At 42.0% G+C, this 16,937-nt stretch overlaps 2 protein-coding genes across 2 annotated transcripts in view; one reads left to right on the plus strand and one right to left on the minus strand.

The window, feature by feature from the left end:
- LOC139942985 (uncharacterized) overlaps positions 1–9,114 on the minus strand; it is a 29,149-nt gene extending 20,035 nt beyond the window's left edge. Inside the window, exons 1-2 of the mRNA XM_071939800.1 lie at positions 8,765–9,114; positions 8,172–8,208 (exon numbers count right to left, since the gene is read on the minus strand). Of these exons, the coding sequence (XP_071795901.1) occupies positions 8,172–8,208; positions 8,765–9,058 (331 nt within the window). The 5' untranslated portion in view covers positions 9,059–9,114. The remainder of the gene's footprint in view (positions 1–8,171; positions 8,209–8,764) is intronic.
- LOC139942983 (uncharacterized) overlaps positions 1–16,937 on the plus strand; it is a 68,198-nt gene that overhangs the window by 6,041 nt on the left and 45,220 nt on the right. The gene's annotated exons all lie outside the window — the stretch shown is intronic.

The raw sequence follows: 16,937 nt of genomic DNA on the forward strand, positions 1-16,937 counted from the left end.
GCTTTAAGCAAAACAATCTGCGCTTGCGGAAGCAGGAAATTCCGCGCTTACGTCAATCAGAACGTTTGCTTAAGTGCGTGCGCAGATACTCTACCTATCCACAGTAAGCAGAGATTGGTGATCGTTAGCGAAAACACCCCTTCTCAGGGGTCACTCAGGCAGGGTCAGTTGTGTGCATGGAATTGCCAACCATATGCCAGAAACACCAGGTTCAACCCTTTCCCTTAACGATAAAGGATCCGCAGGCTTTTAATAATTAAGTGTCTTGCTTCAGGACACCAAGTGTCAAGGCCAGTTCCACAATCTGCTGATCAGAAACACTAGAGCTTGAGGCTTGTGCACTTGACAGCCCAGCTATGACAACCAAGAAAAAAAGCTAATGGAGGGACCACCAACAAAAATACTACAAGCAGCCAGAATAACAATTAGTGCAAAATATTTGAATCATTTATGTACTAAAGTCCAACAAAACTGAGTCAACAGAAACTGAGTCAACAGAATATGCAATACAACTTGTAATCACTTTAGGTGCTGTCATTCTGCAGAATACTCACATGGGCAAAATGTTTGTATCATTTTTGTATTAAAGTCCAATGTTGATAAACTGAGCAAACAGAAAATGTCAAACAAATCATTTTAGATGCTGTCATTCTGCAGAATAATCACCATGGGTTATTGATTTTGCTGCATTTGACTTTCTCAGTAGGTCTCGTTCTACAAGTAAATAAATTCAAACGATTTATAAAAATAAAAAGGTGAGAAACAAAGAAAGTCGTATCTGATATAAAGATGAATGCCTTCAAGTCAGTCCGTTTCTTTACATTTAACCTAGGTTAACTGTTTTTACGGGGAAACAAAGATTACAAAAAACAGAAACAAAATTAATTAAGCAATAATAGTATGCCTTTACATAATACATCGTACTTCTCTGATCAACCAATAGTTGATACATGCCTCTTAGAGCGACCATCCTAGAAAAACCACCCCCTTAGGGTGACCAATATAATATAAACTATATAAAAACATACATGTATTAGATCAACAATCCAAAGTATCTAACAGATCTCTAAAACAACAGTCTGAAACAAATTTTGACTGACCCTCAACATGACAGAAATTCAACTGAATACACTATTTTGAGGCCTCAGTGATTGTGACTAGTCTTGTCTTCTTGTCAGGCAGATTAACATTTAGTGCAACATTTTTGTATCATTAGCTGTTTCGTAGCGAAGCGCAGCGAAACAGCTCTTGTTTTTGTTAAAGTTTCTTTTAGCTGTTTCGTAGCGAAGCGCAGCAAAACAGCTCTTGTTTTTGTTAAAGTTTTTTTAGCTGTTTCGTAGCGAAGCGCAGCGAAACAGCTCTTGTTTTTGTTAAAGTTTTTTTAGCTGTTTCGTAGCGAAGCGCAGCGAAACAGCTCTTGTTTTTGTTAAAGTTTTTTTTATTATTATTATTACTATTATTATTATTATTTTTTTTTTTATTTGTCATCTTCAGAAAAATTTCATATAAGTGCTGATTTGCAATGTTCCCAAAGAGCAATTGCAATGAAATTTTCAGGGATGAAAGGTATTGGTGCAATGATCATTGCGAAACAAGGATGTCATTATGACATAATCAGAAGTCACGTGACGTCATCTTAAAGGTGTTGTATTTTAAATGTTTGAAAATTTATAACAAATCAGCCACAAGAGACCGTAGGTTTCTGTTTGCGGGATTGGGGAGGAATAAATAAGGTCTTCATTTTGTTTCGTGTGCGTGACCTCACATGACCTCTACCGGAAGTGGCCCTCTAATTCCAAATTGGAAAAAGATATGAAGTTGCTTTTAACGATGTTAGTGCGTGGCAAGGGTGGGCAGTTCAAAAAAAATACCAATGACGTCACAAAATGCAACGGCGCCCTCTAGCGGCAGGTTGAAAACTCGTCAAAATGGACTTTTTGAAGATGTGTGTGGTGAAGTTTTTTGTAATCACTTCAAATTTTACACACATGTTAACTGTCAGGCAGCCATCATATGTGTGAAGTTTCAGATCAATGACGTCATTGGGGGTCACGTGACGCGGCCTTAAAGGTGCACTTTTTGAACTAATATAACTCTCTAAGTAATTATGCGATTATGTTGAAACTTGGTAGGTTGTTAGATATTGGCAAACTCTCGTGAATTGTGAAACGACGTCATAGTGACGTCATCACACGATATTTTATGATTTTTTCAATTTTTGCACCTTTAACGAATAAATTGCTATCCGAACATGGTATAATCCAAATTCTTTTTTTTTTAATAGCCTGGATTAGTCATAACTGCTTTAAAAAAAGAATAAATTTCAAATTCAGTTGACAAAATTTAAATTGTTATTAACGAAACAGCTCTGCATTTGTGCACAAATGCAGTCATGTCTAGTTTATTATTTTTTTTATTTGTCATCTTCAGAACTAATTTTTTATAAGTGCTGATTTGCAATGTTCCTAAAGAGCAATTGCAATGAAATTTTCAGTGATGATAGGTATTGGTGCAATGATGTGTCTAAAACAAGGATGTCATTATGACATCATTAGAAGTCACGTGACGTCATCTTAAAGGTGTTGTATTTTAAATGTTTGAAAATTTATAACAAATCAGCCACAAGCGACCGTAGGTTTCTGTTTGCGGGATTGGGGAGGGATAAATAAGGTCTTCATTTTGTTTCGTGTGCGTGACCTCACATGACCTCTACTTCCGGTCGAAACGGGCCAAAAACGGAAGTGCCTTGTAACTCAAAAGTGGCAAAAGTTATGAAGTTGCTTTCCAAGGACGTAAGTGTCTAGCAAGAGTGGGCAGTTAAAAAAAAATATCGATGACGTCAAAAATTGCAACAGCGCCCTCTAGCGGCAGGTTGAAAACTCGTCAAAATGGACTTTTTGAAGATGTGTGTGGTGAAGTTTTTTGTAATCACTTCAAATTTTACACACACGTTAACTGCCAGGCAGCCATCATATGTGTGAAGTTTCAGATCAATGACGTCATCGGGGGTCACGTGACGCGGCCTTAAAGGTGCACTTTTTGAACTAATATAACTCCCGAAGTAATTATGCGATCATGTTGAAACTTGGTAGGTTGTTGGATATTGACAAGTTCTTGTGAATTGTGAAATGACGTCATGATGACGTCATCACATGATTTTTAAAGATTATTTTAATTGTTTGCACCTTGAAGTCATAAAATGCTATCTGAACTTGGTATAATCCAAAATATTGGTTTTAAATAGGCTGGACTGCTTTGATGCAAAGAGAATTTCAAATTAAGAGGGAAAATTTGAAAATTTTATTAACGAAACAGCTCTGCATTTGTGCACAAATGCAATCATGTCTAGTTTATTATTAGCGGTTTCGTAGCGAAGCGCAGCGAAACAGCTCTTGTTTTTGTTAAAGTTTTTTTAGCTGTTTCGTAGCGAAGCGCAGCGAAACAGCTCTTGTTTTTGTTAAAGTTTTTTTTATTATTATTTTTTTTATTTGTCATCTTCAGAACAAATTGTTTATAAGTGCTGATTTGCAATGTTTCCAAAGAGCAATTGCAATGAAATTTTCACTGATGATAGGTATTGGTGCAATGATCATTGCAAAACGAGGATGTCATTATGACATCATCAGAAGTCACGTGACGTCATCTTAAAGGTGTTGTATTTTAAATGTTTGAAAATTAATAACAAATCAGCCACAAGAGACCGTAGGTTTCTGTTTGCGGGATTGGGGAGGGATAAATAAGGTCTTCATTTTGTTTCGTGTGCGTGACCTCACATGACCTCTACTTCCTGTCGAAACGGGCCAAAAACGGAAGTGCCCTGTAACTCAAAAGTGGCAAAAGTTATGAAGCTGCTTTCCAGGGACGTATGTGTCTAGCAAGGGTGGGCAGTTCAAAAAAAATATCGATGACGTCACAAAATGCAACAGCGCCCTCTAGCGGCAGGTTGAAAACTCGTCAAAATGGACTTTTTGAAGATGTGTGTGATGAAGTTTTTTGTAATCACTTCAAATTTTACACACACGTTAACTGTCAGGCAGCCATCATATGTGTGAAGTTTCAGATCAATGACTTCATTTGAGGTTACGTGACGCGGCCTTAAAGGTGCAATTTTTGAACTAATATAACTCCCGAAGTAATTATGCCCTTATGTTACAACTTGGTAGGTTGTTAGATATTGGCAAGCTCTCGTGAATTATGAAATGACGTCATGATGATGTCATCACACGATATTTTATGATTTTTTCTATTTTTGCACCTTTAACACATAAATTGCTATCCGAACATGGTATAATCCAAATTTTTTTTTTAAATAGCCTGGATTAATCATAACTGCTGTAAAAAAAGAATGAATTTCAAATTCAGTTGACAAAATTTAAATTGTTATTAACGAAACAGCTCTGCATTTGTGCACAAATGCAATCATGTCTAGTTTTTAGCTGTTTCGTAGCGCAGCGCAGCGAAACAGCTCTTGTTTTTGTTAAAGTTTTTTTTATTATTATTTTTTTTATTTGTCATCTTCAGAACAATTTTTTTATAAGTGCTGATTTGCAATGTTCCCAAGGAGCAATTGCAATGAAATTTTCAGTGATGATAGGTATTGGTTCAATGATTAGTGCAAAACAAGGATGTCATTATGACATCATCAGAAGTCACGTGACGTCATCTTAAAGGTGTTGTATTTTAAATGTTTGAAAATTTATAACAAATCAGCCACAAGAGACCGTAAGTTTCTGTTTGCGGGATTGGGTAGGGCTAAATAAGGTCTTCATTTTGTTTCGTGTGCGTGACCTCACATGACCTCTACTTCCGGTCGAAACGGGCCAAAAACGGAAGTGCCCTGTAACTCAAAAGTGGCAAAAGTTATGAAGTTGCTTTCCAAGGACGTAAGTGTCTAGCAAGAGTGGGCAGTTCAAAAAAAATATCGATGACGTCAAAAATTGCAACAGCGCCCTCTAGCGGCAGGTTGAAAACTCGTCAAAATGGACTTTTTGAAGATGTGTGTGGTGAAGTTTTTTGTAATCACTTCAAATTTTACACACACGTTAACTGCCAGGCAACCATCATATGTGTGAAGTTTCAGATTAATGACGTCATCGGGGGTCACGTGACGCGGCCTTAAAGGTGCACTTTTTGAACTAATATAACTCCCGAAGTAATTATGCGATTATGTTGAAACTTGGTAGGTTGTTAGATATTGGCAAGCTCTCGTGAATTGTGAAATGACGTCATAGTGACGTCATCACACGATATTTTATGATTTTTTCTATTTTTGCACCTGTAACACATAAATTGCTATCCGAACATGGTATAATCAATTTTTTTTTTAAATAGCCTGGATTGGTCATAACTGCTGTAAACAAATGAACATATTTCAAATTCAGTTGAAAAAATTTAAAATGTTGTTAACGAAACAGCTGTGCATTTGTGCACAAATGCAATTGTGTCTAGTTTTTTTTTTTATTTGTCATCTTCAGAAAAATTTCATATAAGTGCTGATTTGCAATGTTCCCAAAGAGCAATTGCAATGAAATTTTCAGGGATGAAAGGTATTGGTGCAATGATCATTGCGAAACAAGGATGTCATTATGACATAATCAGAAGTCACGTGACGTCATCTTAAAGGTGTTGTATTTTAAATGTTTGAAAATTTATAACAAATCAGCCACAAGAGACCGTAGGTTTCTGTTTGCGGGATTGGGGAGGAATAAATAAGGTCTTCATTTTGTTTCGTGTGCGTGACCTCACATGACCTCTACTTCCGGTCGAAACCGGAAGTGGCCCTCTAATTCAAAATTGGAAAAAGATATCAAGTTGCTTTTAACGATGTTAGTGCGTGGCAAGGGTGGGCAGTTCAAAAAAATACCAATAACGTCACAAAATGCAACGGCGCCCTCTAGCGGCAGGTTGAAAACTCGTCAAAATGGACTTTTTGAAGATGTGTGTGGTGAAGTTTTTTGTAATCACTTCAAATTTTACACACATGTTAACTGTCAGGCAGCCATCATATGTGTGAAGTTTCAGATCAATGACGTCATTGGGGGTCACGTGACGCGGCCTTAAAGGTGCACTTTTTGAACTAATATAACTCTCTAAGTAATTATGCGATTATGTTGAAACTTGGTAGGTTGTTAGATATTGGCAAGCTCTCGTGAATTGTGAAATGACGTCATAGTGACGTCATCAAACGTTATTTTATGATTTTTTCAATTTTTGCACCTTTAACGAATAAATTGCTATCCGAACATGGTATAATCCAAATTTTTTTTTTTTTAATAGCCTGGATTAGTCATAACTGCTTTAAAAAGAGAATAAATTTCAAATTCAGTTGACAAAATTTAAATTGTTATTAACGAAACAGCTCTGCATTTGTGCACAAATGCAATCATGTCTAGTTTATTATTATTTTTTTTATTTGTCATCTTCAGAACTAATTTTTTATAAGTGCTGATTTGCAATCTTTCCAAAGAGCAATTGCAATGAAATTTTCAGTGATGATAGGTATTGGTGCAATGATCATTGCAAAACAAGGATGTCATTATGACATCATCAGAAGTCACGTGACGTCATCTTAAAGGTGTTGTATTTTAAATGTTTGAAAATTTATAACAAATCAGCCACAAGAAACCGTAGGTTTCTGTTTGCGGGATTGGGGAGGGATAAATAAGGTCTTCATTTTGTTTCGTGTGCCTGACCTCACATGACCTCTACTTCCTGTCGAAACGGGCCAAAAACCGAAGTGCTATAACTCAAAAGTTGCAAAAGTTATGAAGTTGCTTTCCAGGGACGTAAGTGTCTAGCAAGGGTGGGCAGTTCAAAAAAAATATTGATGACGTCACAAATTGCAACAGCGCCCTCTAGCGGCAGGTTGAAAACTCTTCAAAATGGACTTTTAGAAGATGTCTGTGATGAAGTTTTCTGTAATCACTTCAAATTTTACACACTCGCTTACGGTCAGGCAGGCATCATATTTGTGAAGTTTCAGATCAATGACGTCATCGGGGGTCACGTGACGCGACATTAAAGGTGCACTTTTTGAAGTCGTATAACTCTCGAAGTAATGACGCGATTTTGTTGAAACTTTGTAGAATGTTAGATATTGGCAAGTTCTCGTGAATTGTGAAATGACGTCATGATGACGTCATCACACAATTTTTTATGATTTTTTCTATTTTTGCACCTTTAACACATAAATTGCTATCCGAACATGGTATAATCCAAATTATTTTAAATAGCCTGGATTAATCATAACTGCTGTAAAAAAAGAATGAATTTCAAATTCAGTTGACAAAATTTAAATTGTTATTAACGAAACAGCTCTGCATTTGTGCACAAATGCAATCATGTCTAGTTTTTGTATTAAAGTCCAATGTTGATAAACTGAGCAAACAGAAAGTGTCATACAAATTTTTATCATTTTAGGTGCTGTCATTCTGCAGAATACTCATCATGGGTATTGAACTTTTTTGACTGCAATTGAGTTTCTCTCAAAGTCTTATCATCAAAATCGAAAAAATGACAAAGGAACATACTAGCTTCAGTGGGCTATTTAGGCTACAAAATAGATCCAAACAAAGAAACCATCAAATTTGCGATTTTAAAGCATTTTTCAAAAAATTAAGGTCACATGATTTTATCAAAACTAGACTTTTTTATTTGGATAAATCATGTCATCTTTGGAGTTAGTTTAACTTCCAGCCGTACTGCACCAAATCCAACAGACTGTTTTTCTACAAGTATTTGACAAAAGAGGCTTTGTATTCAGATTATATCAAGTTATGAATAAAACTAGACTTTTTTATTTGGATAAATCATGTCATCTTTGGAGTTAGTTTAACTTCCAGCCGTACTGCACCAAATCCAACAGACTGTTTTTCTACAAGTATTTGACAAAAGAGGCTTTGTATTCAGATTATATCAAGTTATGAATAATATTGAAAAATCAAACGTAGATTTTAGTTCAGAGAGTCCATGCATTGGAAGCCAGCGTGGGACTAGTCAGACGTAAATCTCAAGGCAAAATCAAAAGTAGTCAAGGATATTCCATAAAAAAAAAAATAAAAAAAAACCCTAATCGTGTCAACATAGAGAAATAGAGAGATCCTTTAAGGTTTAGTGCCGTTATTTCTTTCTAGTCATTTCAGTTTTTGTACAAATATTGAACATTTACTTACCCATAGCTTTTGACTGTCTCATCTGTTCACAGTTTGACTGAATAATAAACCATATACAGGATAACAAATTAAGACACATGTCATGAAGTACAGGTCCAATTTAAATTATCGTGTACATGCTCTTGTTTTGTTTATTTTAATTGTCTTGTTTTTCCTTTGGCCAATATCAATGTGTACCGTAAAATGAGATCGTTTTCCGCAGTTTCTTGAGAATATGAAACAATATCGCAGTAGGACTATAATTAGTTTCGCTCCTCAAAGATTTATAACTGTCACTGTTAATATTTATGAAATACCAATGATGTATTATATCATGTGAGGGCAATACCGAAATAAATGTTTATTGAATTGAATTGAATTGAATTGAAGATTGACATAAAGAAAAAATGGTAAATAGTAGCACGACTGCATCTTGCCGTCTCCAGTATTTACCCCAAAATAGTTTTAAGAACAAAACCTTTTGAGCCTGTTAAAGTTTTTAAATTTCTTAAAGGTAATATTAACCGTGTAACTGTCACAAGCTTACTTTTTGCCATGGGAGAAAGGATCCTTAAATAAAACGTTACACATATAAAAATATGAACAATGTTTACCGTTCTTAAACCACAAAAAGACAAACAATCAAGTGGGTCAAGTGGAGGGTCATTTGGAGGGTCCACTGGTGGGTCCACTGGTGGGTCCATTGCAGGGTCCAATGCAGGGTCCATTGCAGGGTCCATTGGTGGGTCCACTGGTGGGTCCATTGGTGGGTTCACTTGAGGGTCCATTGGTGGGTCCACTGGTGGGTCCACTGGTGGGTCCATTGGTGGGTCCACTGGTGGGTCCACTGGTGGGTCCATTGCAGGGTCCATTGCAGGGTCCATTGGGGGGTCCACTGGTGGGTCCATTGGTGGGTTCACTGGAGGGTCCAGTGAAGGGTAGACTGGATAGACCTTTGGCAATTAATTTTTAGCTTGCTTTGGGGTTATTTTCTGGTAGAAAAATGTGAAAGTGATAATAGTCAATGACAGAATTGGCAATGCCAATAGGAAGTGAATAAATGTTCAAACAATCGACAGCACTGTTTACAAGTAAGAAATAATAGACAATTCTTATGAGGCACTTTTTTCTATATTAAACATATACGTCACAAATCTAAAAGTAAAACAGCTGAACATTTTTCTGTTATGATTTTCCTTATTTTGACCTATGCAACTTAAAGGAACACGTTGCCTTAGATCGGACGAATTGGTCTATGAACAGCGTTTGAAACTGTTTAAACATGGTTAGAAAGATGTTTTAAAAGTAGAATATAATGATCCACACAAGTATCACTCAAAATTGCACGGTTTTCATTTTACGTCGTGAACTAACTCGGTCGATTATTTATGGGAGTCACAGTTTTGACTCCCATAAATGGCCGACCGTGTTTATCGACGAGGTAAAACGAAAACCACTCAATTTTGAGGCATATTTGTGTAGATCATTGTATTCTACTTTTACAACATCTTTCTAACCATAACAAGCGGTTACAGGACGCTTTTCAAAGACCATCTCGACCGATCCAAGGCAACGTGTCCCTTTAATGGTGGTCCATTCATTGGCCATGGATTTCATCAAAATAAAAACCACAACACATCATTTGATTTTTTTTAGCAGATTACAGATGCACCAACACTACAAATTATGTCTTTTAAAATTACCTTCGCCATGTTTGTAGACACTGTCTCAACAGTATACAGTATACTGTTGAGACAGTAAAAGAATTGCATAAAAAAACGTACACAAATTGCATCCATTTTGTGAACTTCTGGTTTTATACTGTACTGCAATGGACCCTGCAATTGAACCACCAGTGAAACCACCAATGGAGCCTGTGATGGACCCACCAATGGAACCTCCAGTGAACCCACCAATGGACCCTGCAATCGACCCTGCAATGGACCCTCCAGTGAACCCACCAATGGACCCACCAATGGACCCTCCAATGGAACCTCCAGTGAACCCACCAATGGACCCACCAATGGACCCTGCAATTGACCCACCAGTGGACCCACCAATGTACCCACCAATGGAACCTTCAGTGAACCAACAATGGACCCTGCAATGCACCCTCCAGTGAACCCAACAATGGACCCACCAATGGACCCTCCAGAGGACCCACCAATGGACCCTCCAGTGAACCCACCAATGGACCCTCCAATGGAACCTCCAGTGAACCCAACAATGCACCCTCCAGTAAACCCACCAATGGACCCACCAATGGACCCACCAGTGGACCCACCAATGGACCCTCCAATGGAACCTCCAGTGAACCCACCAATGGACCCTCCAATGGAACCTTCAGTGAACCCACCAATGGACCCTCCAATGGAACCTTCAGTGAACCCAACAATGGACCCTCCAGTGAACCAACCAATGGACCCTGCAATGCACCCTCCAGTGAACCCACCAATGGACCCTGCAATGGACCCTGCAATTGACCCACCAGTGGACCCACCAATGGACCCACCAATGGACCCTCCAGTGAACCCACAATGGACCCACCAATGGAACCTCCAATGGAACTTCCAGTGAACCCACCAATGGACCCACCAGTGAACCCTCCAGTGAACCCACAAATGGACCTTCCAATGGACCCATCAATGGACCCACCAGTGGACCCACCAATGGACCCACCAATGGACCCACCAATGGACCAACCAATGGACCCACCAATGGACCCACCAATGGACCCACCAGTGGACCCACCAATGGACCCATCAGTGGACCCACCAGTGGACCCACCAATGGACCCTCCAATGGAACCTCCAGTGAACCCACCAATGGACCCTCCAATGGAACCTTCAGTGAACCCACCAATGGACCCTCCAGTGAACCAACCAATGGACCCTGCAATGCACCCTCCAGTTAATCCACCAAAGGACCCACCAATTGACCCTCCAGTGAACCCACCAATGGACCCTGCAATGGACCCTGCAATTGACCCACCAGTGGACCCACCAATGGACCCTCCAGTGAACCCGACAATGGACCCACCAATGGAACCTCCAATGGAACCTCCAGTGAACCCACCAATGGACCCACCAGTGAACCCTCCAGTGAACCCACAAATGGACCTTCCAATGGACCCATCAATGGACCCACCAGTGGACCCACCAATGGACCCACCAATGGACCCACCAATGGACCCACCAATGGACCAACCAATGGACCCACCAATGGACCCACCAGTGGACCCACCAGTGGACCCACCAGTGGACCCACCAGTGGACCCACCAATGGACCCACCAATGAACCCACCAGTGGACCAAACAATGGACCCACCAATGGACCCAACAGTGAACCCACCAGTGGACCCACCAGTGGACCCACCAGTGGACTCAACAGTGAACCCACCAATGGACCTTCCAATGGACCCATCAATGGACCCACCAGTGGACCCACCAGTGAACCCTCCAGTGAACCCACAAATGGACCTTCCAATGTACCCATCAATGGACCCACCAGTGGACCCACCAGTGGAACCACCAATGAACCCACCAATGGACCCACCAGTGGACCCACCAATGGACCCACCAATGGACCCAACAGTGAACCCACCAGTGGAACCACCAGTGGACCCACCAATGGACCCACCAGTGGACCCACCAGTGAACCAACCAATTGGCCCTCCAGTGAACCTACAAATGGACCTTCCAATGTACCCATCAATGGACCCACCAGTGGACCCACCAGTGGAACCACCAATGAACCCACCAATGGACCCACCAGTGGACCCACCAATGGACCCACCAATGGACCCAACAGTGAACCCACCAGTGGAACCACCAGTGGACCCACCAATGGACCCACCAGTGGACCCACCAGTGAACCCACCAGTGGACCCACCAGTGGACCCACCAATGGACCCACCAATGGACCCTCCAATGGACCCTCCAGTGAGTGCGACAATGGACCCACCAATGGAACCTCCAGTGAACCCACCAATGGACCCATCAATGGACCCACCAATGGACCCACCAATGGACCCAACAGTGAACCCACCAGTGGAACCACCAGTGGACCCACCAGTGGACCCACCAGTGGACCCACCAATGGAACCTCCAGTGAACCCACCAATGGACCCAACAGTGAACCCACCAGTGGAACCACCAGTGGACCCACCAATGGGCCCACCAGTGGACCCACCAGTGAACCCACCAGTGGACCCACCAGTGGACCCACCAGTGGACCCACCAATGGACCCTCCAGTGAACCAACCAATTGGCCCTCCAGTGAACCTACCAATGGACCCACCAATGGACCCTCCAGTGAACCCACCAATGGACCCTGCAATGGACTCTGCAATTGACCCACCAATGGACCCACCAATGGACCCTCCAATGGACCCTCCAGTGAGTGCGACAATGGACCCACCAATGGAACCTCCAGTGGAACCACCAGTGGACCCACCAGTGGACCCACCAGTGGACCCACCAATGGAACCTCCAGTGAACCCACCAATGGACCCACCTGTGGACCCACCAATAATAATAATAATAATAATAATACCATTTATATAGCGCCTTTTCCTAAGGTTACAAAGCGCTCAGAGAATGACAGGAAAAAACAAAAAAGGGAATGCAAACAAAACCAAGAGGAAAACCACGACTAGGCAAAGCTAGCAGCATTTAGCCAAGAAAGTCCCGCGCAAAGCCGGTCTCTCTTTGACTAAAACCGCAGGCCAAGCATGCGAGATTTACTGATTGAAAATGAATGTTTTCAGAGACCTTTTGAACAAGGTAACAGAGCTAGAACCTTTGGTTGAGTTTGGAAGGGAATTCCACATCCTAGGGCCTGCAACTGAAAATGCTCTGTCTCCTGATTTTCTGGTGGTTCGAGGAATATACAAGTTGCCCTGTGAACGTAAGTTGCTCTTTGTAGCCCTGGTTTCTAATGAGTTGGAAATGTATGTGGGAAAAGTACCAGACATACACTTAAACATGTTTAAGGCCAATTTGAACATTATTCGTTTTTCTACTGGGAGCCAGTGCAGCTGTTTGATCAGTGGTGAAGTGGGGACATGGTTTGGGTAGGAGAAGATGATACGGGATGCTCTGTTTTGTATCTTTTGTAACTTGCTTAAATCAGATTGCTTGAGACCACATAACAAAGAGTTGCAGTAGTCCAATCTGGAGAGTACAAGTGCCCTAACAGCGGCGTGACAGGCTTCAGCGTCAATGTACTTTCGGATTCTACCAATATTTCGGAGGTGGTAGTTAGCTGATTTGCAGACTGATGTGACATGATCACTCATCGACATAGTATTGTCGAAGACAACACCAAGATTCCAGATGGAAGTTGATGGGTGGAGTGTGCTGTTGTTTATAGGGAGAGTCAGATGGGCAAGATGTTTGTAGTTACAGCTTGAAGAGGCAATGAAAAATTCAGTTTTCTCTTCGTTTAGCTGAAGCTTGTTGCTTTACATCCAGTGTTGAACGTCACTGATGCACTTCGAGAGCTTGAACAACCCGCATTCTGCATCATTGGGGATTTTGGGGTCAAATTCTACGTAGATTTGGATGTCATCTGCATACATGTGAAACTTGACCTGATGCTGACGAAGAAGATCACCGATTGGGGACAGGTACATGGTGAAAGCCTGAGGACCTATAACAGATCCTTGCGGGACACCCAAACGAAGAACAGTTTCATCGGAGGTGACACCGTCAGGTAGGATAACCCGACTCTTGCGATTGTTGAAGTATGACGTGAACCAGTCGAGCGCTGTGTCGGTTATACCAAATCTGTCATGGAAGCATTGCAGGAGGGTTTGGTGGTCTAGGGTATCGAAGGCGGCGGAGAGGTCCAGCATGACCATGAAAATGGCATTGTTTTTGTCGATTGCTCTAAGGATGTCATTTTGTACATGAAGCAGAGCAGTCTCGGTGCTGTGATTGGGCCTGTATGCTGACTGTAGAGGCTCTGCTAGCTGATGTTGAACAATATGTCGGGATAGTTGTTCGCAGGCGATCTTTTCCATAAGTTTGGCTAGGTACTGGAGATTAGAAATGGGGCGATAATTTTTGAGTACTTCTTTAATAAGAGATTGTTTTTTCAGGCTAGGAGTGATGACGGCCTTTTTGAATAGCTCTGGGAAAACACCTGATGTCAGTGAGGTATTTACAATCTCCGTTAGCTTCGGTAAGAATGTAGCCGTATGCTTTTTGAATACCCAAGTTGGAACTATGTCGAGCTGGCACGATTTTGTCGCCGAGTTTTTGATCACTTTATGAAGGTAATCTTTGGTGATCGGCATGAAATGCGCGAACTGAGCACTTGGGGGGCATGTATGCAGATCAGCCGATGAAGTTGAATCAAGTTGAACGTCATCCATATGAGCTCGGATATTTTTAATTCTGTCAGTGAAAAATTTACTGAAAGCTTGAGCAAGAACTGTGGGCGAGTCCTGGATTGATGGGGTTAACCGGGGTTTACCAGTGAGGTTATTGACGATGCGGAAGACTTCATTTGGACTGGATCCTATCAACGACTCTCTATAGAAGACAGATTTAGCTTTGACAAGCACTTCTGCAAGTTTGCGTTTGGATTGTTCGTAGTTCGTGCGATCACTGGGTAGTCTGGACTTTCGCCACTTGCGTTCCGCTTGACGACGTCCGCGTCTCGCGTCATCAACATCGTTGTTGTACCATCTTGGTTTAGCGCGTTTGGGCTTTGGTTTAGAAGTCAACAACGGTGCATAGATGTCTAGAGCACAGTTAACTGCAGAGTTAAATTCCACGACTGCCGTGTCAACGTCGCCTTCACAGGTGACATCGTGGAGACGTTCTGTTAGTTCACGAGCAAAAGCATCATGGTCAATCTTACGAAAATCACAGAACTTTGATGCCATGAGCACGGGTTGAGGTTTAATGAAGTGAAGTTTGCAGTTGACAACACCGTGGTCAGAGATGTCATTCATGTCAACTGTGCAGTCACTGACCAGTTCATCATTATCAGATTTTACGATAATGCCGCCTAAAGTGTGTCCAAGTTTGTGGGTAGGGCCAGTAACAAGTTGTTTGAATCCATAGGCTGTTAGTGTAGTGTGGACGTGAGATGTATCAGGTTTGTGAGGACAGTCAAAGTGAACATTAAAATCACCAAGGCAGATTAGTTTTCCAGGTAGCTCATCAATGTATTCGATGAACCGATCGAAGTCACTGAGAAATGTAGATGTCTTAAGTTTGTTTCTTGCAGACGGAGGAGGTCTGTAGATTACTGCTAAGTGGAGGTGATGCGTGGTATCAGATATAAGAGCATGCTCAAATGTACTAGTTTCAAAGATGTCACATGGAACATGTATTAAGTGAAGCTCGTCACGAAAGATGACAGCAATACCTCCATGCTTGTCCCCGGGGCGCGGAATGTTAATGCACATGAACCCAGGTGGGGTTATCTCGTTAATGATTACTTGATCATTAAAGTCAAGCCAAGTTTCTGTTAAAAACATTATATCAATGTTCTGGGATATAATGTAGTCGCAGATGATCAGGGATTTGTTGCAGGCAGAGTGGACGTTCCAGTGAGCTACATTAAGATAGCTTGATTCATTGTCTTGCGAGGGTTGTGACATAGATGGTTGCAGACCATTTCGGACATTGGAATAGTGCTCTTAATTTTACGGTGGCGGATATGAGAACCAGCCCGCCGACTTCGTAGATGAAGCAGTCCCAGGTCCTTAAGATTTTGGAATACATGGGTTGGCAATGTACACAAGTTGTTGCTAGGTTTTAGAGCAAGAAGTTCAGATCTAGTGTACAGGAGAGATGGCATTGAGTTTGTTTGTTCAAGCTGTACACTTTCATTCATAGTGACGTAATAAGCAGAGTCAAGCATTGTTGTGTCCATGGTGATAACAATGCCCAACGGAGTATAGGCAGACAAAGCGTATACAAGACTTACTGTTAGCAAGGTGACTGGAAACATCCTGCAAAACATCCAGAATATTTCAGCAACAGTGAACCCACCAATGGACCCACCAGTGGACCCACCAATGGACCCTCCAGTGAACCAACCAATTGGCCCTCCAGTGAACCTACCAATGGACCCACCAATGGACCCTCCAGTGAACCCACCAATGGACCCTGCAATGGACCCTGCAATTGACCCACCAATGGACCCACCAATGGACCCTCCGATGGATCCTCCAGTGAACGCGACAATGGACCCTGCAATGGAACCTCCAGTGAACCCACCAATGGACCCTGCAATTGACCCACCAGTGGACCCACCAAGGGACCCTCTAATGGAACCTTCAGTGAACCCACCAATGCACCCTCCAGTTAACCCACCAATGGACCCACCAATGGACCCTCCAGTGAACCCACCAATGGACCCTGCAATTGACCCACCAGTGGACCCACCAAGGGACCCTCTAATGGAACCTTCAGTGAACCCACCAATGCACCCTCCAGTTAACCCACCAATGGACCCACCAATGGACCCTCCAGTGAACCCACCAATGGACCCTGCAATGGACCCTGCAACTGACCCACCAGTGGACCCACCAATGCACCCAACAGTGGACCCACCAATGGACCCTGCAGTGAACCAACCAATGGACCCTCCAGTGAACCTACCAATGGACCCACCAATGGACCCTCCAGTGAACCCACCAGTGGACCCACCAGTGGACCCACCAGTGGACCCACCAGTGGACCCAACAGTGAACCCACCAGTGGACCCACCAGTGGACCCACCAGTGGACCCACCAATGGACCCTCCAGTGGACCCACTAATGGA

This window comes from Asterias amurensis, chromosome 10 (assembly GCF_032118995.1).
Source record: "Asterias amurensis chromosome 10, ASM3211899v1".
Lineage (NCBI taxonomy): Eukaryota > Metazoa > Echinodermata > Asteroidea > Forcipulatida > Asteriidae > Asterias > Asterias amurensis.